Below are 26619 nucleotides of genomic sequence, written 5' to 3' on the forward strand. Positions count from 1 at the left end.
CCGTCTAGCGCACTCCGAAGCTACTGGTCAATGCCTGAAAACATGCGGTGTAACAACCGTCAGCGAGTAATGCTGGTAACCCACTCCAACGCGTTAAGTACAATATAGGTAGAAATAAGAAAATCATTTTGAAACCGGAATACATATATAACCTACGAGACTCTAATTTAAATCCAAGATCAAGACTCAAGACACAACAACAAACTCGATATTATAGAACAATCATAAAGACTAGCATGCATCCTAAGAACACGATACAAGACATAGTAGACAGACAAGCATTTAAATAACAAATAGAGACAACAAAGGCATTCAAAACAATCAGTTAGCAAGTAATCATCAAAGCACACAATCCATCTTCCAACCTTATACCAAGTTTCAACTTTGTAGCTCCCCTCCGTCCTTATATCAGTTCCAACATCTACCTCCAGGCCACCCTTATATTGCCTCCCCTTATTCCTCCGGGCAACTACATGCCCCCACCGACAAACCACCTATCAACCACCAACATATCAAGATAGTGCCGCAGTGCCATTCACATGATCCGCACCTCTAGTGCCAATATCAAGGGGTCCGCGCATATAGCCCTGACATGACATCGCAACACTTATAACCTGACCCATGCTCAACGTCAAGCAGGTCTAACCGCCCATGTCATTGTTGGTGGGTTTGTGCCTTTATCACAGTAACCGCTAGGCCTGTACCCTTAGTACAATGACCGAGCACAAGTGGCCAACCGCCAACAATTCATTTCCATCAATCACAATCTCATCATCATCATCAGTCACACCGGCCATTGCGCAATGACCACGATACTCATCACCATTCAATCAAGCAACACATAATCAATCAATAACAATCAAGACATAGCAACAATGACACGTACTACACATAAATTCCTAGAACGGTACTCAAAATATCAAACGAGACTCATACACGACAAATGTGGTACAACGGGACACGGGGAAACATCAAACAGGGAAAAACATCATGAACCATGACAAGTTTCCAGCGGGTGGATGACCACCCACCAACCACCCGCCGGCGGGCAGCCAACATTCCAGCGGGCGGCCAGCGAGCAGGCCTCCACCCGCTGGATAGGGGTTCGCCGGCAGCGAGTAGGTGGTGGGCGGTCATCCCCCCACCTACCCCCCACTGGTACATAGACAACATTTTGGTCCCGAGATCACTCGTGGAACCCGAAACCATGTCCAAACACTTTCAAACACATAACGACAACACCACGTATTCAATTAACGGAAACAAACCAAGAATCATACAAAATACGTTCTAACACGATTCCTAAACATGCCAAGACTTCACATTAATCATACAACGGTTCAGGAGCATCCGGAACCTCAAGAACATCAAGAAATCTATATGCAAAGTCCTAAATACAAGTCCTAGGCTAGACTCAACACCCGATCATGCATAAACCCACCCAAATATACCAAGAACACCATAATATGAAATTCACGATATAAACGCTAGGGCTCTAGACATAATTAAAATATAAGATCATACATATAGTCAATCACAACATCAAGAACATCAAGATTATCAAATAAGCACAATATAAATCCCATGCAAGGGGCTCTATCAAGACTCAATCACAGAATTACACATACAATTATCAAAGGAGCCAATAAATAAGATATAGCAAGGAAAATAGGTTTTGTTGAGACATGGGTTACCTGGTAGTTTTACTTAAAACTCCTTACAACTTCCTAAGGTCTTTCCTCAATCAATCCTCCCTAAGCTTGGTGATGGGGAATTTCTTGGCCTGGAGGGGATTTCGTGCGGGGAAAGGGAGATATGGGTGATAGCGTTCTAATGCCTTCTAATTCCCCCTTTATATAGGTTAGGATCCCTAATACGAATTTAACTGGGTAAGAGGTTTAGGATTCCTAATTAGAATCTAATTAATAATGGGCCCCTCTTGCTTTATTCCTAACAAATATATAGGTCTAGGATTCTTAATTAGAATCTGAATAGTAAAAGGTCTACTTTCTTTATTCCTAACATCCTACCCCCCATCCTAAGAGATAAAGTTACATTCTTGTAACTTTCATGCAAACTCATGCAAGTACTTACCAAGCTATAAGCAAATCAACTATCAAAAATAATATAACAATCATAATTAAGAAGAGTGAGGAAATATTGGTCAAATAAAATCACACAAGTTCCAAAATATTTCATCAAATAACAAATATCCAAATAGTGCAGGTTGATCACATAATTAAGCAACAATATGCAAGTCCTTAGCCGATCTATAATCAAATCAATTAGGAAAATAATCCAACTTTCATGCTCAAGCAAATAATCAAACTATAATCAAATCAACTATCAAAATAATTTAACAATCACAATTAAGAAAATTGAGCAAATATTGGACAAATAAAATCACCAATTGCAAGTTTCAATATATTTTTATCAAATAATAAATATCCAAAGAATGCACATTGACCAAATAATTAAGCAACAATATGCAAAGAGCAAGCATAGGAAATATGACAGAAAGCTATAAATAAACCTACAGTCTCACCGCGCGTTCTAAGATCATTACATCCTAAATATTTAAACACCTAGAATTCAAGCTTAATATCTAAAAGTCTTTTCCTAAAGGCATTATCCTAGGGTCGAACTTAGGCTCTGATACCAACTGTAACACCCCCAATTTTTAGCATAAATTAAAACCATTAAATCAGGCTCTCAGCACCTGCGGTGCCATTAAATCATATATAGGTACCGCAGAACCATCACACACAAGCACGTGCAGTGCATCAAACCGCTAACATATGTTTTCCACCAATCTCATATCTTTTCTCATCATGGACAACAACACAATTAACAAGACTCGACAACGACTCCATAAGGGATAATCAGGGGAAGGGCACATCATGCATATTGACTCTCAACAACAAGTGACCTGAAGGCGACCACCAGACTCATAAAGACCACTATAGACCATACTTTTACACCACACGATACAAGTTCAGGCCACATGCATAAACATGACTCGCAACTTCACATTACGGTACTTAAGATATCATACTAGACTCATAAACTTCAAACGGGGTACAACGAGGCACGAGGAAACGACCAACGGAGACCAACAAAATACCCCACCGCCCGTACCAGCGGGTGGTACGGCGGGCTGCCCGGCTCCAGCGGGCATTCCGGCGGGTGGTCGTCCACCCGCTGGAACCGTGGCCCTTTTCCGGCGGGTGGTCGAGTGGGGGTTCATCCCCCCACCGACTACCCGCTGGAACACTCCTCCAAATAATTCTCCCCACCTCAGGGGTTCACCAATTATGCCCAAATTCAAGTCCAAACCCACCCAAAACACACATTAACAATAATTGGGACTTGAATACATATAACGACTGGACGAGCAACATTATTGGACTCAAACACAAACTCTAAACCTTGAATAACGCCCGAACATGCATATACCCACCCAAGAATGCCAAGAACATCAAGAACAATAAAGATTCACAATATAAACTCTAAACACAAGCTCTAAATGCACATAAACACAAGAATATGCAAACAACCACACAAGATCGTCAAAAACATCAAGAATAACAAGAATCCATATCATAAATCCTAAGGACAAGCTCTATCAAGGCATCATTACGAGATCACACATACAACCATTCAAAGGAGCCAATATATAAAAGATAGCAAGGAAAATAGGTTTTGTAAGACATGGGTTACCTTTTTTGCCTTAATTAAACTTCTTACGACTTCTAGGATGTTGGTCCCGATAGGGTGGTGAAAGTCTAGAGGGGGGGTGAATAGACTTTCAAGCTTTTTCAAATTAAATAACTCTTTGGTAACTTCAACTCTAAGTAACAAGTAAATAGAGTAAGTTTGTACTGCACAACGGAATAATAGTAAAGAGTTATGCCCAACTAGTAAATTAAGTGTGCAGGTATAAGTAAGTTAGGTACAAAAGATATGTAAAGTGACAGAGATATCTTGAATATATAAAGGAGATAGTTCACTCAATATATAATAACAATATTCAAGATTGTAAATAAATATCATATCACGTCGAACGTGTGACGAATGTTACATGCAGCACGTCAAACTTGCTTAGAATAAATCACTATTTAAGCTCGAGAAGTTTGAGTCACATGCATACGTGAGAACACACTAAACCCGGATGATAAAGATTAATCGTGAATAGTAAACGGGTTAGTCGGATGAGATAGATAGATATAGCAAATAATGTAAGTGCTGTATGTAAATGAGAGAGGCAATTTATAGTGGTTCGGAAGTGGCGTAATCTTCCTAGTCCACTTTTCTCCTTTCGCGTCTAGGAGAAATTCACTATTTTCCACACACAGTTACAATAGTGAACAAGTGCTACACAGGCACTTCTTCCGGATGTCTTGCACACAGCTACACCCAACTCCGAGTGTCTCGCACACAGCTACACTCAACTCCGAGTATTTCGCACACAGTTATACTCAACGCCAACTAACTGTCTTGCACACAGCTACACTTAGCAACTACGAGTGTTTTGCACACAGCTACACTCACTAGAGTATTTTGCACACAGCTATACTCTTTCTATAATTTACAAATACAAGGATTTGTTTTTCTCTCTCCAACTAAATTTTGAGACTATTCAGACTAAGTCTCTTTGAATATTTGAGCACTAGCACTTTTGAATTTTGCACTTGTATTCTATCTCGTTTTTCTCTGTTCTTCTCACGCTCATTTGTCTTCAAGTCTTCATGGCTTTTTATAGTCAATCAAATATATCCGTTGGAGTGGGATAATTTGATATTTGAAATTTGAATCTTCATAGCCTGATATTGTTGACAGTAGTAGATCTTCAATTTTGATTTGATTTGTCAACTTGCCTGACAAAGTAATTATTTTTAGCACAACTTTGATTTTCTAGTTGTTTCTAAAAATATTACTTTAATTGTCAATTTGAATATCCAACGAATCTTTGAAATAAATTCATCTGATAGAATTTATTTCTAGGATAAGTTTTTATATTCATGCCTTCATAAATATTTTTCCGTTCTGATCAAATGTCTTTCAGGCAATTTTGGAGTCTTGTAGCATGTGGGTGGACTTGGAGTAAATTCCTTCGAATTTATCCAATTTCTGATCATCTTGCTTTTTTGCCACATTATGCTCCTTTGACTTGAACATCGTGCTCCTTGACTTTGAACATTGTGCTTCTTTCGATACATTGTGCTCTTCTGACAACATTGTGCTTCTTAGACAACATTGTGCTTCTTAGCATTGTGCTCCTTCGCATTGTGCTTCTTAGCAGAATTGATCACATTGTGCTCCTTTGATGAGCATCGTGCTTCTTCGGACACATTGTGCTCCTTTAGCACACATTGTGCTCCTTTAGCACACATTGTGCTCTTTTGACACACATTGTGCTCTTCTGAGCACACATCGAGCTCCTTCAAAAATCTGCCTTAGTAAAAATATAGGTCCTTGGGGGGAAATTGATCTCGGGTGTGATTGTTTAGAGTAAGGACCTTTACCATTTCGTCGTTAGGCTCATCCGGTCATTTCTTGCAACGCCATTGCTTTATGCTTCTTTCACGGATGAATACTCGTAGGACCAAAATTAATTTCTCAAATTAATTTTGTTCTTCCTATGGTAGATTCCTTCTAATTTCAATATTCTGATTTATGATGCTTGTACTAAAGACCTAAAGACCAAGGGGATCTAAAGATACATTTGGCTCATCAAAACTTACAAAAATATTCCTATCAATTTTCCCCCTTTTTGATGACGCCAAAACCTATACTCAGTCATTTGGCTTGTCTTTTAAAACAATTATTTTTTCAAAAGATTTTATTTTCATTGACATAGCCAAGATGAGTTTAACAAATGATTTTGACTCTAGGAAAGGTATTTTTAGCCACTATACTCCTATTTCGCATTTTTGGAATTTTAAAGATAATGAATTTTTGCATTTTTCCAATTCATGCGATTTGATACACTCTAAGCTAAAAATATAACCTTTCAAGACAAATAATAAAATTAAGAAACAACTTAATAGCATCATAAACAGATAATTTGAATCATTTCAAATTGTTCCAAAATATTCATGGGTTCATGTACCCGTGGACCACAAAAAAAAATTGTACCAATCATACAAATCATCTAATCACTTTGTTTCTCTTTTCCTTGAGCACATTGTTAATATGGTTCTGAACATCAACGAAATTGTCACTAATGGCAAAGTTGTTGCATACCTGCCCAACTGAATAGTAGTTGAAAGCTTCGGTGATGTTGTTCCCGGGCAGTATTCCTTCCTCATACCATATGATGCACTCTTCTAGACTTTTTCCATCTTGTAGCTCGGCATCATTGACTTTGATGTAGTCCATTAGAACCATAATCATCAAGGCTCTAGCATAGCTTTGAATTCTTCTGAAATTTTCACTTGAAACCCACATGTTTTGATCACTAGGACCACTTTTCTTCATTCCTTTTGGTAGATCATTCAAAGTCACCAATTTTGGCATTTCAACTCTACCATCTCTCGGTGTGGATTCCAAATAAAGAGCTGCACGGTTGTACCAATTTATTTGCTCAATGTTTCCTCCTGCACAAACAATATCACGAAAAGAACGATTAGCGGTATTTGCACTGCTTGATCCTCCTGGACTGCCAGCTTCACCACCACCGAACCAATACTCTAATCCTCCTTTTCTTGGTGCATTTCTTCCAGCAGATCTGCCTCCTCCACCTCTACTACTGCTTGTGCCAACATTTCTGCTAGCCATGGCAGTCATCATCATCTCAATCATGCTTTCCAAATGACTGAATCTCTCTTCCCCCTTTTTGGCGTAATCAAGAAGTGTATGAACCGATTCACGAAGAGATGAAATGGATTCGGAAATATTCTCATAAGAGCCCCGAAGACAGCCCACTTTGGTGTTAACTGAGATGAGATCCGTGTGGACATCACTAATCTGCTTTTCATGTTGATGAACAACATTAAGAATACCTTGGCTTTGGTTCACGGCAATTGCTTCATTTGCCTTTCCAGAATTCTTGAGGATTTGCGAAAGTTGAATATAGAACTCATTGAGTTGCCCTTTGACATTGTTATTCAAACTTCCAACTTGTCTTTCAAGTGCTTGGTGTGTATCAATCAAATGTTGTTGACTTCTCCGATTTTAATCAAAAGATGCTTCGAATTTTCCACCTTGAATATTGACAACTTGATCCACATGAGTGTAGATCCCTTGAAACATGTTTTCCATTCGGTCAACAAGGCTTAAGACAACTTTCTCCAGATTTTCTAACTTCTCATTTGTAGGTGTGCCATCAAGTTCTTGCTCTTCTCGGGATGAGGGAAAACATCTTGCTCCTTCTTGAACAAAATCGGCTTCAAGCATGTGAGATTGAGCTTGATTTTCCACTATATTTCCTTCCCTTTCCGGAGTTAGTAACACGTGAGTGTCACCATGGGCACTTTCTGCATTAATAGATTGAATTTCCTCCGTATGTTGACTAGCTTGCATGGCATTTTGGTCTTGACTTATTTCAGTGAAATTTAACACACTCACATCATATAAGCCACTATCCATCAAGTGTACACCATACGTGACATTTTCTTCAACATCCCTTGTCACAAATTCGGCCATATCAACTAAGAAATTTTCTTCAGTAGGCAAATCACCTTGAACAGTGCAGTCAACAATACCTTCGGCCAATTTGGCTTTCAATTTGTTCACAAATGCTTCATTTACTGTGGACAACAAGGTTGCATGGCAAACATCAAAATTGCCAATCCACTTTAGTGAAAACAATTCTTCTTCATGCATGCTTGGTCCCTTAGTCATCAACTCATCATAAGGACCAAGTCTCCATTTTCTCCACTTTAGGACTCTACGGTATTCATTCACTAATACACAATCTAATCCTTCAACTTGATGAATCTCCTCATTTAACATTGTTTCCAATTCGGCAATTTGGGAAAAAGGATTTAAGAGACTTTGGCTTGCATTTGGGTTAAGACATGTGGTAGGATTTTGGCTTGTGGTAGGGTTAAGGCTTGAGGTAGGGTTATGGCTTGTGTTTGGATTTTGGCTTGATGTAGGGTTTTCATGGGATTGAGAGGGTAGACCAAGAATTTCTGCAACTGGTCTTTTTCTAGCTGGGATACCTCTCGGCTTCCTCTTTCTTTTGGAATTTAGATCACTAATCACTTCATGATCTTTAAACAAGATTCTATTACTCCCAAAAGGCTTCTTTGACCTCATAGTCAACCCTTTTCTTTTGATAATCTCTCCAATGAGCAAACCGAACCCTAGTATACGGTTGAACTTCCCATTCCTTATTTTTGCACCTTTCACAAAGTGAGCAATTCGGCTCAAGACAAGCTTACTCCAATCACCCCTAACCACATTCATGATAGCATGTACATAACCAATTCTTACGGGTGAAATATCTTCCATGCTATTTAATTTGCACAACACACATTTGTAGAGAATTTTAACAAGCATTTCATATTCCAACTTCAACTCAGATTTTTGACCGGAAAGATTTGGTTCGAGAGAAGCATTCTCATTCCGAATTTCTGTCCAAATTTCCGTATGATCATACAAATGAACATCTAAGTCCAACAGTGGTTGTTCTGGACTAGATATGGGCAGTCCAAAGATTGTGTGTAACTCGTGTTCATCAATGGTGATGAGATTTTCATTCACGGTGGACTCAATGGTCCATCCAACAACCTTGGCATTCATATAAAATTCTGCTACATCTTCATCATAAAATCCAGAATATGAGTAAGAGCATAACCTCATTAGATTGCTTTGTTGGAGTGCATTGATGATTCTTTGTGCAAGATGAGAGTTCTCGGCTTCTTTGAGGAATCCTTGAGGGTCAAAACTTCCTCCGGCCTTGATTCCCACTGCTAGCTTTGCAAGGTTGAGTTGTGTGGTGTGTTCTTCATTCGGTTGTGAGCTTGTATCTCCAATGGTGGCCATAACTCGATTGATATTTTTAGGAGATTTGAGGGATTGAGAAATTTTTAGAAGAAGAGTTTTGTATTTCGGCTATGGAAGGTGAAAAGCTTTTGAAAATTTGAGTGTAATGGTGGCTTCTCCAACCGATTGGGTAGAAAGGATGTGTCTTTACACAAATATCCTCACAATCAAATGTTGACTTTTAATAAGTGAGGGATATTTTTGATATTCCAATAGCTTCCAACCTTTGACCTAACTGATAGTTAGTTTTAGGTTATATATTCTCCATCCAATTTGTCTGCTGATGTGGCGCCAAAAATTTAGATACTCGGACTGATTTTTCCTGAAATAAAATTCAAAGAGCACTAAATCTGTTCGAAAATAATATGTATGTATCTACACGTTTTTATGTAGATGGAAGGGAGAGAAGTTTATTCTTTCTAGACTATTTATTGTGCACAACTACCATAAAAAGGTGTTCTCATTTAAGACATTCTATCATCACACCATCTTATCACTCTTAAATGGTAAGATTTGGCATATCTAGATGATTTCTACTTGTACATATGTATATATATACGGTTAGAAAGACATATAAGCATTATGTGCTTTATCACCATTTAATGGATATAGGTGGACATTAAAAAGATGTGACATTTTTGCATGTGTGACACATATGCACGAAAATTTAAATCAGATAAAGTGTCGAAATATCAGATGAGAAATTGAGCTCATAAATAGAATAGAGTTTAGAAACTTAGCTCAATTCAATCATGCCCATCTCGTGTCTCAATTTCGAAAGTCTTGATTCACACAGAGGCTTTGTGAGAATATTAGCTAATTGATTCTCGGTCGGGATATATTCGATTGATAATTCCTTCTTTTCAACATGATCCCAGATGAAATGATGTCTCACATCAATGTGTTTTGTTCTTGAATGTAACACGGGATTATGTGTTATGGCAATAGAACTTGTATTGTCACACAATATATTGACATTTTCATAGATCACGCCATAATCTTTCAGTTGTTGTTTCATCCAAAGAATTTGCGCACAACAACTTCCAGTAGCTATATATTCAGCTTCGGCTGTACTTGTAGCTATGGAGTTTTGCTTTTTGCTGAACCATGAAACCAACCTTCCCCCTAAGAACTGGCATGTTCCTGAGGTACTTTTGCGATCGATTTTACATCCTGCAAAATCTGCATCTGAGAAACCAGTTAGTGTAAAGTTACCTTCTTTGGGATACCATAATCCCACATTGACTGTTCCTTTTAAGTATCGGATGATTTTCTTGGTAGCAAGAAGATGACTCTCTTTTGGCTTTGACTGGAACCTGGCACATACTCCCACTGAGTAAGATATGTCTGGTCGACTTGCAGTGAGGTATAGTAATGATCCAATCATTCCTCGATATTGTGTTTCGTCAATATCCTTGCCTTCATCATCTTTATCTAATCGTAAAGATGTGCTCATTGGGATCTTGATTGAGGATTTTCCATCTTGACCAAATTTCTTTATAAGATCCTTTGTGTACTTGGCCTGATTGATGAATATTCCTTTGCTGAGTTGCTTTACTTGTAGTCCAAGAAAGTAATTCAATTCTCCCATCATGCTCATCTCAAACTTATTCTGCATGAGCTTAGAAAATTTCTCACAAAGAATTTTATTAGTACTTCCAAAGATAATATCATCAACATAAATTTGTACTAATAAAATGTGATCATTTTCTTGAATTCTAAATAAGGTTTTATCAACAAGGCCTTTTGTGAAACCACAGTTAATTAAGAACGTTGATAGGGTGTCATACCAAGCTCTCGGTGCTTGTTTCAGCCCATATAACGCCTTCTTTAATCTGTAGACCTTATTAATATTACCTTTTACCTCGAAACCGGGAGGTTGCTCAACGTAGACTTCCTCTTCAAGTAATCCGTTTAAAAATGCACTTTTCACGTCCATTTGATAGACAGTGAAATTCTTGTATGCGGCATAAGCTAGAAATATTCTGATGGCTTCTAGTCTTGCCACGGGTGCAAATGTTTCATCGAAATCTATGCCTTCTTCTTGTGAATATCCTTTTGCCACTAAACGTGCTTTGTTTCGAATGACGATTCCATCCTCATTAGCTTTATTCCGTAAGACCCATTTTGTTCCAATTACGTTGTAATTTTCAGTATTGGAACTAATTCCCATACGTCATTTCTCTTAAACTGTTTAAGCTCTTCTTGCATTGCATTGATCCAATCTGGATCACTTAGTGCTTCTTCAATGCTTGTGGGCTCCACCTGAGAAAGAAAACAAGAGAATAAAGAATTTATGCTTGAGAACCTTGTTTTTACTCCTTCTCGTGGATTTCCAATCACTAGCTCTGGAGGGTGATTTTTGAGTCATCTCAAGTCGGGTTGTAGGTTGCATGGGCTTTCCACGTTTCCTTGTTCAGTAGGTAAATTGGAGGTAGACACATTTTGCTCATCAGATTGATCTCCAATTTGTGTATTGACTTGAGAGTTTTGATTTTCCACGTGTGCATCTTCATTGGCTTCCACGTGTTCTTCACTATTGCAATCAATGTCCAATTGCTCCATACCCTGTACAGTTTGATCTTTAAAAGATATGTCAGCATCATTAAATGATTTTTCAACTTGACAAATCTCCTGATCATCTTTGTTGCTTTGGGTTTCCTTTATATGAGCTTCATCAAATGTGACATGAATTGATTCTTCTACCACCATTGATTTCTTATTCAATACTCTGAATGCTTTACTGGTAGATGAATATCCCAAAAATATTCTTTCATCTGCACGCTCATCAAAAGTCTTTAGATATGTTTTACCATTATTAAGAATAAAACATTTGATACCAAAAGTATGGAAATAGTTGAGTTTAGGTTTTCTCCCTTTCCATAATTCGTACGGAGTCTTATTGTAAGACTTATGTATCAAGCTCCGATTTTGTGTGTAGCAAGCGGTGTTGATTGCTTCAGCCCAATATCTTTTAGGTAGCTTGGCTGACGTAATCATCACTCGTGCGGCTTCTTTTAGCGTTCTATTTCTTCTTTCGGCTACACCGTTTTGTTGAGGTGTACGTGCGGCAGATAGTTGATGTAGAATTCCTTGGGAATTGCAGTAGGCTTCAATCACTTGATTTACGAACTCAGTTCCACGATCCGTTCGGATTTTTGCAATTTTCAAGTCTTTCTCATTTTGTAGCAGCTTCAGTAGCTCTGGCAACTTTTGCTCCACTTCATTTTTCTTTTTGAGAAATATTATCCATGTGTACCTGGAAAAGTCATCAACAACAACTAGTGTATATTTCTTACCACTTAGACTTGCTGGGTCTACTGGACCAAATAGATCCATGTGTAGTAGACTTAGCGGTCTTGTTGTAGATTCTTGAGCTTTGGATTTGAAAGATGACTTGACTTGCTTTCCTCTTTGGCAAGCATCACATATTTGATCTTTCTTGTAGACAATGTCGGGTAGACCTTCAACTAATTTGTTTCTTGCTAGCTTGTTGATAGTCTTGAAGTTTAGATGATTCAACTTCTTGTGCCATTCCCAACTTGTTGCGTGTGAGTTGTTTGCTAGTAGACACACTGATTCTTTTGTTGTGTTCCAATCCACAACGTACATGTGTTTCTTTCTTACTCCTTCGAGAACAACTTCTCCTGTGGAATTATTTTTCACTTGGCATTTCTCTTTGAAGAACTCTACTAGATATCCTTTGTCACAAAATTGACTTGTACTTAACAAGTTGAATTTTAGACCTTCAACAAAGGATACATCTTCGATTTTCAAACCATTTCTAAATATTGTGCCGATTCCTTTTGTTATGCCGTATCGTTCATTTCCACCGAATACGACTTTTGGTCCTTCGATATTTTTAAGATTCACAAGACTTGATTTATTTCCAGTCATGTGTCTAGAACATCCACTATCGAAGTACCAAACTTCCTGCAAATGAATTAAACATTTTTAGGTACCCAACTTGACTTGGGTCCTTGGGTGTTAGTCATTTTTGGTACCCAAATCCACCTTGTACTCACTGATCTAAGTTTAGGTGATTGGTAACCATTAAATACATTATAATCATATTTAATTTTTGAAAACATTTTTTGTGCCGATTTTTGAAAATTGACTCGATTTCTTGGCACGTGGGATATAGATTGTTTGGGCCTGTGATAAGCATTAAATCTGGACTTAGTCCATGGTTTAATATTTCCAAACCAATCTTGTTCAGAGGGATAAAATCTCCCTGCCCCAATTCTCGGATTTCTTCCCATTTTCCTATGAGGACTTTGTGCACTTGACTCATTGGTATGTTTCCATTTAGGAACAAACTTTTGTCTTTTAGTGTACTGTTTGGACGAAATATTGTTTCTTTGATGCTTTAGTCCAACAGTGTTAATTTTGACATCAGTTTGGTAACCAATTCCTTGTCTCACTGTGCTTTCTTGACCTTTTACAAATTTTACTACTTGAACTTTATTACTTAAAGTAGTAGTAGAATTGGTCAATTTCTCGGAGGCTTGAGAACACGATGGATCATAACCAAGTCCGGTTTTATCACTTGAGGGTTTTTGCATATTTACCATTTTGTCCATTATTTTGGATGAATGCGTAAATGTTGCTATAACCTCTCTGAGGTTGTGTTCTCTCACTTCCCTTGATTTACACTCTTCTTGAAGACAAATAATTTTATCTTTCAAGTCTTTCACTTCAAGTAGAGCATTTTGCAATTTTTCATTCAATTGATCCTTTTCAAGAATCAGATGATTATTGCGCTCTTTGAGTTGAGAGTGAGTGTCCATTGCGGTTTGACATTCTTCCATTAAGTGAAAGAAGGACTCTCTGGAAAATGAAGAATTGACAGAGTCATAAGATTTAGATGTTACCTCATTTTCTTCATGTCCATTAGCCATAAGACACATGTCCTCGTGTGGTGCATTGTTGGGGATGCTCATGCAAAACATTGCATTGTCATCCTTTGAGGTGTCACTTTCATCACTTGAAGATTCTTCTGACTCACTTATTTCAAGTGGGTCACTGATGAGTGCTTTTCTTCTTTCTTTTAATCTTTTATCTTTGGGCTTGAATTCTTCCTGTTGAGGGTTAGTAACATTTGTGTACTGACTTTTACTTACCTTGGGATATGGACAACTTGCTGCAAAGTGTCCCGGTTTTCTACAGTTGTAACACAAATTTGAATCTTCCTCAATAATTTCTTTCTTCAAATTCTTCGTTGTATTCCATGATTTCCCTTGTGGATTTTTCTTGTAATTGCTTTTCTTCATGAATTTCCTGAATTTCTTGACAAAAAGAGCAAATTGATCATTAGGCAATAATTCAACATTTTGTACTGACCTTGAGGTTGATGGTTGCTCGGCTATAAGCGCGTTGTTCTTTTCTTCATGATCTTCCTCTAATCTTGATTTCATCTCAAATTCATAAGCTTTTAGATCACTAAAGAGCTTATCGGTTGATAGGGTTTTTAGATCCCTATGATCTCTCATGGCTGTGACCTTCATGTCCCATGTAGATGGTAGACCACGTAGAATTTTGAGTGAGATTTCTTTTTGATTAATATCTTTTCCAAGATCATTAATCTCTCCTAAGATTTTGGCAAATCTTGTTTCCATGTCGGTAATATTCTCGCCGGTTAGCATTTTGAAATCCTCGAATTTCTTTAATGCTATAGTGAGTTTATTATCCTTTTCTTGTTCGTCTCCTTCACCAATTTGAATGAGCGTTTCCCATACTTCCTTTGCGGATTGACACTTTCGAACTTTTGGAAATATCGTGTCATCGATAGATTTAAACAAAATATCCTTGGTAATATTGTCCAAGTTATTTCTTGTTCTATCTTCGCGAGACCATTCCACTTTCGGTTTTGGAATGTATTGTGGAGTGTCACTTGTTTGTACGGATGAAGTGTTGACTTGCAAAATCTCAATAGGACCACTTGTAACAACTTCCCACATTTCATCATGTAATGCGGATAAATGTACCTGCATGCGAATTTTCCAATCGTCAAATTTTTCTAGGGAAAATAATAAATTTTGGGCAAGAGCATTATCTCTTTTCATCATCTTGATTTTTCGAGATCTGTCTAGCAGTCAAAATTGACTCAAATAGACAACCGCTCTGATACCAATTGTTGGTCCCGATAGGGTGGTGAAAGTCTAGAGGGGGGGTGAATAGACTTTCAAGCTTTTTCAAATTAAATAACTCTTTGGTAACTTCAACTCTAAGTAACAAGTAAATAGAGCAAGTTTGTACTGCACAGCGGAATAATAGTAAAGAGTTATGCCCAACTAGTAAATTAAGTGTGCAGGTATAAGTAAGTTAGGTACAAAAGATATGTAAAGTGACAGAGATATCTTGAATATATAAAGGAGATGGTTCACTCAATATATAATAACAATATTCAAGATTGTAAATAAATATCGTATCACGTCGAACGTGTGACGAATGTTACATGCAGCACGTCAAACTTGCTTAGAATAAATCACTATTTAAGCTCGAGAAGTTTGAGTCACATGCATACGTGAGAACACACTAAACCCGGATGATAAAGATTAATCGTGAATAGTAAACGGGTTAGTCGGATGAGATAGATAGATATAGCAAATAATGTAAGTGCTGTATGTAAATGAGAGAGGCAATTTATAGTGGTTCGGAAGTGGCGTAATCTTCCTAGTCCACTTTTCTCCTTTCGCGTCTAGGAGAAATTCACTATTTTCCACACACAGTTACAATAGTGAACAAGTGCTACACAGGCACTTCTTCCGGATGTCTTGCACACAGCTACACCCAACTCCGAGTGTCTCGCACACAGCTACACTCAACTCCGAGTATTTCGCACACAGCTATACTCAACGCCAACTAAGTGTCTTGCACACAGCTACACTTAGCAACTACGAGTGTTTTGCACACAGCTACACTCACTAGAGTATTTTGCACACAGCTATACTCTTTCTATAATTTACAAATACAAGGATTTGTTTTTCTCTCTCCAACTAAATTTTGAGACTATTCAGACTAAGTCTCTTTGAATATTTGAGCACTAGCACTTTTGAATTTTGCACTTGTATTCTATCTCGTTTTTCTCTGTTCTTCTCACGCTCATTTGTCTTCAAGTCTTCATGGCTTTTTATAGTCAATCAAATATATCCGTTGGAGTGGGATAATTTGATATTTGAAATTTGAATCTTCATAGCCTGATATTGTTGACAGTAGTAGATCTTCAATTTTGATTTGATTTGTCAACTTGCCTGACAAAGTAATTATTTTTAGCACAACTTTGATTTTCTAGTTGTTTCTAAAAATATTACTTTAATTGTCAATTTGAATATCCAACGAATCTTTGAAATAAATTCATCTGATAGAATTTATTTCTAGGATAAGTTTTTATATTCATGCCTTCATAAATATTTTTCCGTTCTGATCAAATGTCTTTCAGGCAATTTTGGAGTCTTGTAGCATGTGGGTGGACTTGGAGTAAATTCCTTCGAATTTATCCAATTTCTGATCATCTTGCTTTTTTGCCACATTGTGCTCCTTTGACTTGAACATCGTGCTCCTTGACTTTGAACATTGTGCTTCTTTCGATACATTGTGCTCTTCTGACAACATTGTGCTTCTTAGACAACATTGTGCTTCTTAGCATTGTGCTCCTTAGCAGAATTGATCACATTGTGCTCCTTTGATGAGCATCGTGCTTCTTCGGACACATTGTGCTCTTTTGACACACATTGTGCTCTTCTGAGCACACATCGAGCTCCTTAAAAAATCTGCCTTAGTAAAAATATAGGTCCTTGGGGAGGAATCAATCTCGGGTGTGATCGTTTAGAGTAAGGACCTCTACCATTTCGCCGTTAGGCTCATCCGGTTATTTCTTGCAACGCCATTGCTTTATGCTTCTTTCACGGATGAATACTCGTAGGACCAAAATTAATTTCTCAAATTAATTTTGTTCTTCCTATGGTAGATTCCTTCTGATTTCAATATTCTGATTTATGATGCTTGTACTAAAGACCTAAAGACCAAGGGGATCTAAAGATACATTTGGCTCATCAAAACTTACAAAAATATTCCTATCATAGGATCTTTCCCCAAGGTCCTCTTCCTAACAATCTTTCCTAAGCTTGGTGACAGGGAATTCTTTGTCTGAATTCTGGGAGGGGACTTTCGAGTGTGGAGAAGGAGATGGGAGGGAAAGGGTTCTATAGGCTTTATAATTCCTTTTACATAGGTTTAGGACTCCTAATTAGAATCTGATTAACACTGGGCCCAACTTCTTTATTTTAACGGGCTTTAAGGCTTTAATATAGACAAGGGTATACGATCCTCCGTGGACCACATTAATTAATTAGGGGATCCTGACTAAATTAAATCCTTTTGACTATTCTTTAACGGAATTAATTAAATAATTAATCCGAGTTTAAAGGGCGTAACAATGGGTGTTATAGAGATACCCCCGCAATTGGCTGGCTTTCATGTGGCAGGCCTAATTGACCAGGATAGTGGTTCACGGGATATATCTATTTTATCTGACATTTTTATTCCTGTGGATATTTCAAGGATTTTGAAAGTTCACACTTCACCAGATTATGACGATTCTTGGTATTGACTTGGGGACCCCAAAGGTTGTTATTCGGTGAAGAGTAGCTATAGAACCATTGTTGGAAATTTTGCTGGCAATATCGGCTCCTTTGATAAGTGGAATAAGTTGTGGAGCCTAAAATTCCTCCAAAAATGGAAAACTTTCCTATGGAGAGATTTGAGTGATATCCTCCCTACCACTAAGAATTTGATTATAAAGAGAGTGGAAGTTGATCCATTGTGTAGCATGTGTGGCATCAATCAAGAAGACACTATGCATGCATTGGTGTTGTGTGGCTTTGCTAGCTCCGTTTGGCGCAAATCTAGCCTCCCAATCCCCAACATCTTGACAAATGTTTTTCGCACTTGGTTTGAAGAAGTTTTGGATATTCTAGACTCTAATCAAATGATTTCTACAACTGCAATTTTATACAATATTTGGAGAGCACGGAACGGGATAGTGTGGGAGCACTTTTTGCCGACGCCGAAAAGATTGGTGGTTTCGTCCCCTGCTACCAGGCATGCCTGGTGCAGCGTCCAGCCGAACACCAGCCGATTGCCTCTCACTGCTACGGCCTCGCCGTCACCTGCTGCGGTCCCCGTTCGACAGTGTTGGTTCGACGCCGGCTACCAACCCACGATGAAGTGTGCCACAGTCGACGCTGTACTACTCGGCGACGATGGGGGCTTCATCTCGGCCTTCAACCGCCGGCTACCGTACTGCTTTTCTCCACTAATGGCCGAGGCGCTAGCATGCAAAGAAGCTTTATCCTGGCTAAGGGGGAGAGGAAAACACAAGGTGGAGCTCCACACAAACTGCCTGACTCTACAACAGTACTTGTCCACCAACACAGGGCCTCTCCGTTCTTACGTTGGCTTTGTTATTGATGGATGCAGAACTTTTAGTGCCTCTTTTGCCTATTGCTCTTTAAAGTTTGTTCCTAGATCAGCTAATTTAATAGCTCATACTCTTGCATCTTTAACTTTTGCTCAGTCTATTGCCATGTACTGGGATGCTATCCCACCTGACTCTATTGCTGGTTATCTTTAATATATGACCGTTTCTTCAAAAAAATATATGGAAGCAAATTCCCATATAATAAATCTAAACTGTCGAGTTAGGAAATATTGCATTATTTCCTGATCTACAAATATTTTATTGTCCAAAATAATTATTATTAACGTAATTAGTATAATGTAATGCCTTAAGTTAGGAAATATTGCATTATTTCCTTTTCTTCTCAAATACAAAAATCGCACAAAATTGAAGACCCAAATTTGGGAGCCAAAGATGCTTATTTTTTTTTTTAGTTAAATTAAAATGAAGAAACTTTCACTAAAAACAGAAAAATTAATACAAATTAAGGTCACAGGTGCAAATCGATATTCACTATTTAAAAGATAATGTGGAGAGGAAAAAATATTTCAAGATCACAACAAAGTAATGAGTACGACCATAAACTTATATTTTAAGTGGTAAAAGTTATTTTAGACCAAGATCCACACTATACAAATTAAGTAGACCCTTGTTCATATTATAATCAGGGACGGAGGCAAATGGGGGGCCGGGGGCAGCTGCCCCCCCTCACTCCACCCCCACCCCTACCCTATATATAGCCTTTGTATATATATATATATATATGTATATACAGTACATTATGAGTATAACTATTACAGAACAGATTATGTAATTAAAAGCTTCAGTAGACAAGGTGGTAAGAGGTGTGTTTGGATTTAGAAATGGCTTGGGTTCAAGTCCTTGCATTAGCACAGTCACAACTTTCTACATCTTTGCTTCAACACAATTAAATTTTGGCATCCATATATATATTAATATAATGAGATGTCTTTCTTTTTTATAATAATAATGAGATGTATATATCACTTTTTTTATATTAATGCAAGGTCATAATCTTCTACATCTTTGCTTCAACACAATTAAATTTTGGCATCCATATATATATTAATATAATGAGATGTCTTTCTTTTTTATAATAATAATGAGATGTATATATCACTTTTTTTATATTAATGCAAGGTCACAATCTTCTACATCTTTGCTTCAACACAATTAAATTTTGGCATCCATACATATATATTAATAATGAGATGTCTTTCTTTTTTATAATAATAATGAGATGTATATATATATCACTTTTTTTATATTAATAATGTGATGTATATATAACTTTCTTTATATTAATAATGGGATATGTAATTTATAATGTGTTTTATATTCGAATTGTTTTATCAAATTAATTATGTTTCATATTTTGTTATAAATATTTTTATAAAATTTTAATATGTTTTATTTTCGCTATATCCAACAATATTTATTGTTATACTCAAGTGTTTCATTTTTTTTTTTTCAAAATTTCTCTTTTCTTTTAATTTTTTGCTCCCACCGAAAAAAATTTCCGGATTCACCACTGAATCCAACCCTACTTCTTTGCCCCCCTCAACATAATTTCTGGCTCCGTCCCTGATTATAATTTGCCATTTTCTCTTGTGATGATGACTTTCTTTATTCTGTTAAAATTGTACTAATCTCCTACAAACAATGTAAATATTTTAACTTTAATCAAACGACCATGCATAGCAGAAAAGTTGTAATGCATTAAGTTGTGGCCTTAAAAGATAGAATCAAAATATACCAAACTTGGGTTAAACTTTATATGGAAGCAAATTTCCATATAATAAATCTACTTTCGAGTAAGGAAATATTGCATTATTTCCAGATCTACAAAGATGTTATAGTCCAAAATAATTATTATTAACGTAATTAATATAATGCAATACCTTAAGTTAGGAAATATATATTGCATTATTTCCTTTTCTTCTCAAATACAAAAATCGCACAAAAAATATAAAGACCCAACTTTGGCAGGCAAATATGCTAGGGGAGACATTTGTTAGGTGGAAACATTAATTGTTGTTTTATATGCAATATTTTTACTTGGGGAAAGAAACGGTTGTTGGGTAGAAAAACTGGAAACATTAATTGTTGTTTTCTTTTTATTTATTTTTTCAGATTTATTTTTTATTTTTTTTCCTTTTTTGGTCTTTGTGTGTGGCTATATAAGTAACAAATATGGGTAATGATGCTTATAGTGATAACATTTTTTCTCTCTACTTGATTTAGTACGTGTTTAGCGTTTCTGGAAAACAAAATTAAAGAAAATGACGATTCAAATTTTATTGAAGGTGCTATATGTGCTATGCTTGGTCTTGGGTATGAGCTTCACAAGGTACTGTGATGCTCGTATTCTTAAACAAGAAAATCATCAAGTTAAAGAAAAGATACTAGATTTGTCATCGTTTTCATCAGCAAACATTCTTGTAGGTTATCGTTTTGCAGGTTTTCCTACCCCTCATTTTCCTGTTCCCCCGGAAGGTTCTCCTCTTGCAGGTTTTCCTATCCCTGGTTTTCCTGTTCCCCCACTTCCCCCTATAAGTTCTGCTCGTGCAGGTGTTCCTATCCCTGATTTCCCCGGTACCCCAAACTCAAGCCCTGATGTTGCAGGTTTTCCTACCCCTCATTTTCCTGTTCCCCCGGAAGGTTCTACTCTTGCAGGTTTTCCTATCCCTGGTTTTCCTGTTCCCCCACTTCCCCCTATAAGTTCTGCTCGTGCAGGTGTTCCTATCCCTGATTTCCCCGGTACCCCAAACTCAAGCCCTGATGTTGCAGGTTTTCCTACCCCTCATTTTCCTGTTCCCCCACAAGGTTCTCATCTTGCAGGTTTTCCTATCCCTGGTTTTCCTGTTCCCCCTATTCCCCCTATAAGTTCTGCTCGTGCAGGCGTTCCTATCCCTGATTTCCCCGGTACCCCAAACTCAAGCCCTGATATTGCAGGTTTTCCTACTCCTCATTTTCCTATTCCCCCACAAGGTTCTTCTCTTGCAGGTTTTCCCATCCCGAGGAACCTGTAGAAGGTCCAGTTGAAGCACCAAGTCCTAGCGGCAAGCTCCCGAGTGATGAGCCCAAGATAGTATAGGTTCATTTCCTGTGCTGCCTCTTGTCATGCTTTGCTGACCGTATTCTCTCATTTTTTTTCTATTGTATGAGAAAAGAAAATTAAAAAGAAATGATGTAAAATGAGAATTAAAGCTCCATATCTACATATATATAATTCCGTTGTTATTTGCCTTCAATGAAATATTATTAGTTGTAATCACCTGTTGAGGCAAGAGGTTTGATTAAAAACATTATATGTTAGTACTCTTTTTTATATGGTAAAATGACACAAATTTTATTGGAAAATTATTTGTGACAAATAAATAAAAGGTAAGGTTGTAATGAAACAAAATTAAAATAACAGGACTAAAATTGACAATGTCACAGTAATGGATGACTAAAAGTAGAATTTTCTCTTTAATCGGATGATCAAATCTTGAACAAAATCAATTGGCAAGAGACCAGTTATGGTCAAATTATAAACTGAAAATATAAAAACTAATAAATGTCAGTAGTCAATGGATTATTAATTGAATTAACTCAATATTATTATTAGCCTTGCAATATAATATAGTTTTTTTTTTGGGATCATGTTTCTTTAAATTAAACTGGTTTTATTCGTTCGATTAAAGTTAACATATTTACATTATTTGTTGGAGAATAGTACAAATTTTATAGAATAAAGCAAATCATCACAAGAGAAATGGACAGATTATATACCAAGGACAAGTGTCTACTTCGCCTTGTGGTTCCTGGTCCAAAATAACTTTTAAATTATGTGCCTGCAGCTGACATAATTTGTACGTGTAGTCAATAGTTTTTGTACTTTTAAATAATTAAATTAAAAACGCATAACATGTTAACTATACATACATAAAATAATAACTAGAAACACATAAATGATTAACTGGAGATATAAAATATGTTAAATATAAACATATAATATATTAATGATAACCGATGCGGTTAAAGTGTAATTTTGACAAGAAATACTACCAATTAAATATTATATATTTTTGGGTAGTATCACGGTATTATTTTATTTTAAAAATATTCTATATTGATAATACCAAAAGTTTATTATCAAATTAAATATTAGATATTTTTTGTAGTATTAATTATTATTATAATGATTATTTTGAAAATATTCTATATTTGACATGATTACTATTTCGGAAGATTAGATTATATATTATTATTATTACCATTTAACCCGAAGACTATGTATGATAGAAGCTTATATGTATTTACCAAAAAAAAATAGAAGCTTATATGTGTTAAAAAATCAGAGAGAAGGGAAGGATCATCTTATTCATTCAATTGTTTTGTACAATAGTACAATATATATATATATATATATATATATATATATATATATATATATATATATATATATATATATATATATATACACACACGGTACATGATAATCCATACAAAAAATTCCAGAAATTGTTTTAGCTGTTACAAGAATAAATACTAATAATGTCCATTATTAATAATATATATTTTAACACTCCCCTTGGACATTATTTGTCCACAACCTTGCTTCGATAAACACTTGCTAGGAAATAGAGAGAAGGGCTAAATTACCTACGACCCACAATATGCTTGAAGCAACAACGCTCTCTATAGAACACCTCATGCCTCCCAAGGCAAGCTACAACCCCAAATGCACGAAATACGCAAAGTGAATGAGTGGTTGACAAAACCCATCCAAGAGCTCATGAAAGATAGAGTGTTTCTTAAACAAGAAATAACACAAGATTTTCGGCAAGAAATGGCCACAATGAGGCAAGAGACGCAAGTCTCTTTCAAAAACCTCGAGACTCAAATGTCCCAACTCATGAAGATGATGTCCGAGAGACCTTGGGGTACTTTTCCAAGAAATATCGAAAACAACCCCAAGGAGAGACTCAATTCCATTTCGGTGAAGATTGCAAAAGAAGAGGAAATCTTGTGTGAAGAAAAGAAGGAAGCTATAGATGAAAAGGCCACCTCTTGTGGCCTAGCAAGCAAAGAGAAGATGGACACCTCTTGTGGCCAACGCAAGAAGAAAGAGGAGGTCCCGAGGAAGCCATCATCTCCACGGTACCGACCTCTAATCCCATTCCCTCAACGGATGCTGAACATGAATGAAATGGAGCAAAGAGGTAAATTAACGCACTTTTGCATAAGCTTCATGTTAATATGCCTTTTCTTCATACCTTGGGGGAGTTACACCGTTTTGCTTGCCATTTGAAAGAGCTTTTGAAGCACAAGAGGGGCGATAAGTGATGATTCACGAGTCCACCTCAATGTTGAGTGTTCGGCGGTGTTAAACAAAGGCTGCTACCAGAAGAAGGGTGACCTCGGTGCTTTCATAGTGCCGTGTATGATTAAAGACCTTGACTTTGATAACGCACTCTCCAACCTCAGTGCCTCAATTAATTTCATGCCATCCTTTTTTTGTTTGAATGCTTCATTTTGCCTCCATTGACTCCCACACACATGTCTATCCGCTTGGCCGACGGATCCATTTGGTATCCAAAAGGCATTGCGGAAGATGTGTTAGTATGGGTTAAGGGATTTATAATCCCCATAGACTTTGTGGTTTTAGATGTGGGCCATTGATAAGCGTCAAAAGTTGGTAATTTCAAAGAGCATTTTGAAGGTGTTTTTCGCATATTTTAGCCTTAAAGTCATGAGTTTTAGAGTAATTTATCTTCTAAACGCGGTTTAGCATGGAGACACCTTCCCAAATGTACTTTTATGTTTTTAGGTGTTTTTGGGCAAGAAAAGTGGCAAAAGAGGACAAAAACATCAAAGTCAAAGGAGGTACACATCCAAGGCACCAATCACGTTACAGCCAAGCACGTAAGGCGGAAGAAGAGGAATTATTTCCCATTTACGCCAGCCTCATGGCGTAAGTAGCTACGTAAAAAGGCTGAAGCAAAGCGCGTACGGAAAGGCAATTATTTCCCATTTATGACGTGCTTACGTCATAAAGGGATTGCGTAAATCGACAGCCAGGAAGAAAAGCGCACGGAAGGGGAATTATTCCCTATTTACGCCCGCGTCATGCAGTGACAACTGCGTAAATGGGGTGCCGAAGGGAGCTCAGGAGGATTTAAGGCATTTTTGCCTCATTTAGGAAGAAAAATGAGAGGATGATTTTGAGAGAGATTTTTAGAGAGAGGCACAATTTTAGAGAGAAGTTTTCTTAGTTTTTAGATCTAGAGTAGTTTCTTCATTTTCTCTTACTAGATTTTAGCCAAAAACTCTATCAATTTTGTAAAGAAAGAGAAGATCTAAGCATCCTCTTGCAAGATCTTCATCTCTAATCCGTTGGATTGACAATCTAGTTTGCAATTTTGGGTAAACTCTTAATCTAATCTCTTATTGCTTTATTGTGATGATGTTTACCTTGCATATGCTTTGATTGTTGATTTTGAGCATGAGTGGCTAAATTCTAGAGATTAGGATTGCAGTGATGATTGCTATTGTGATGATTGGCTTGAATTGATTGTTATATTGTGATGATTGTGTGTTGGAGTTATGAATGTCTTGTTGTGGAGGATGATCTTTTGTAGCTTCCTTGGTGTGGGGCCCAACTCCTTGGATGATTTAGATTCCTAGGTTTAGGCAATAGATTTCTAAACCTAGGTGAGCCCCTTGATCCTTCTACATTCCCCGCCCTAGATCCTAGAGGAAAAAGGTCCGGGAAGGAATATAGGCAAGGTGTTTATTAAAATGCACCGTAGAGATTATGAACACTTGGTGTTGTCTTCACCTATGGGAGGCGTATAGACCGAAATGGCTACACACTAGTGCATTTCTCTTGACTTGTAACTCGACATACAATCAACACAACCTCCTGCATCGCGGGAATAAGCCAATCACACATCGCAATCGACACGAAAATCCTAATCTGTTTTTACCTTATTGTTTTCAACCCTTTCTTTAAGCAATTCGTTCTTCTTTCCTTCTTATAAACCAATTCCCTATTCCACCACCCTTGAATCAAGAATCTCAAAGTTAGACCTACCTTGTTATTAACCTTACTCAAGCTTCCAAGTTATCATTCTGTGAGTACGACAACCCGAGAATCTTCATTCCTACCTTTTCTTTTGACCATTCCATCTACCCCCTATGTTGCAATTCCGTCACATACATTAGATGATTAGACAATTATAAACTTTGCTCAGTAAGCGTTTTGTCCATATCAAAGTTAGGATTAAGAGCAAATTGCTACAAATCCCCATGAGGCATGAGGATTGAGCAACATACTAGCTTAATCCCTTATTTTTTAGATCATTGGTGGAAGATTTCATCATCGCCACAATAATAATAATACATTAAAATGTGTCAACTTACCAACAATGGCAGCAACTAAAAAGTAACCAGTTACCAAGCTTCAATAGGATAATAGGATAACTAGGCAGCAACTAATTAAATTAGTTACCAAGCCAGCTGCCAGCAGGTGTGACACCCCAAAATCCAAATCCAATTAAGGGATTAATTGAGTAATTAATCCTATTTCAATTTGTAATTTAATTCCTTAAATTCCTGAAATTTAATAGTTGGGGACTAATAATTGACTAGTCAACCCCAAAGTCAAAGTTGTACCTTGAGCTTTGTAAGGAGTTCCCTTGTTCCTTACACTTCCTTATGTTAGTAAGGGTATTCTTGACCTTTCACTTATTGTTGGTAATGTAACCTAACCTAGTAAGACCACTTTCATTCACTCCTTACACTTTTCTAAAAATCTAGCTCCACCCTATCTCTAAAAGGTGAGTAACTTTTCTTCCAAGCCAAGTTGGAACCTTGCCAAAACTTCAAGAGTTGCTTCCAAGATTCAACCTTTCTTATATTTGGGCATCTAGGAGGGTAAGATCTAAGTTCATCTTGTGTTTTTGGTTTTATCAAAGGTGTCTTTTCTTAAAGATAGGATCTTTATGATCTTTTGGTATGTTCTTGAAGTGGGTTTGGAAGGTGAGCCTTGTGAGGAGCTTGTTGAGGTGTAAAGTGAAGTCTTTAGTCTACAAGAGGTAACCCATGCTCTACAAAACCTATTTTCCTTACCTATATGTAAATATTTCTTGGAT

General features: G+C 37.0%; 2 protein-coding genes across 2 annotated transcripts; both read left to right on the top strand.

Moving 5' to 3' along the window:
- The first annotated feature begins 17431 nt into the window (after nucleotides 1–17431).
- LOC109147336 lies at nucleotides 17432–18628 on the top strand. Its single transcript, XM_019294999.1, has 2 exons — nucleotides 17432–17598; nucleotides 17644–18628. The coding sequence occupies exons 1-2, from the start codon at nucleotides 17432–17434 to the stop codon at nucleotides 18626–18628; spliced, it is 1152 nt and encodes a 383-aa protein (XP_019150544.1).
- A 2129-nt stretch (nucleotides 18629–20757) lies between these two features.
- LOC109147338 (U1 small nuclear ribonucleoprotein C-like) lies at nucleotides 20758–21507 on the top strand. Its single transcript, XM_019295000.1, has one exon. The coding sequence runs from the start codon at nucleotides 20758–20760 to the stop codon at nucleotides 21505–21507; it is 750 nt and encodes a 249-aa protein (XP_019150545.1).
- The last annotated feature ends 5112 nt before the right edge of the window (nucleotides 21508–26619 follow it).

Source organism: Ipomoea nil, unplaced genomic scaffold (genome assembly GCF_001879475.1).
Source record: "Ipomoea nil cultivar Tokyo-kokei standard unplaced genomic scaffold, Asagao_1.1 scaffold1993, whole genome shotgun sequence".
Taxonomy (NCBI): Eukaryota; Viridiplantae; Streptophyta; class Magnoliopsida; order Solanales; family Convolvulaceae; genus Ipomoea; species Ipomoea nil.

What these genes read in the sequence shown, in the direction of transcription:
- LOC109147336 (XM_019294999.1), top strand. Translation starts at nt 17,432, where the DNA reads ATGGGTGTTATAGAGATACCCCCGCAATTGGCTGGCTTTCATGTGGCA. An exon ending in CCAGATTATGACGATTCTTG is followed by an intron (nt 17,599 to 17,643) that starts GTATTGACTTGG and finishes GGTGAAGAGTAG; the next exon opens with CTATAGAACCATTGTTGGAA.
- LOC109147338 (XM_019295000.1), top strand. Translation starts at nt 20,758, where the DNA reads ATGACGATTCAAATTTTATTGAAGGTGCTATATGTGCTATGCTTGGTC.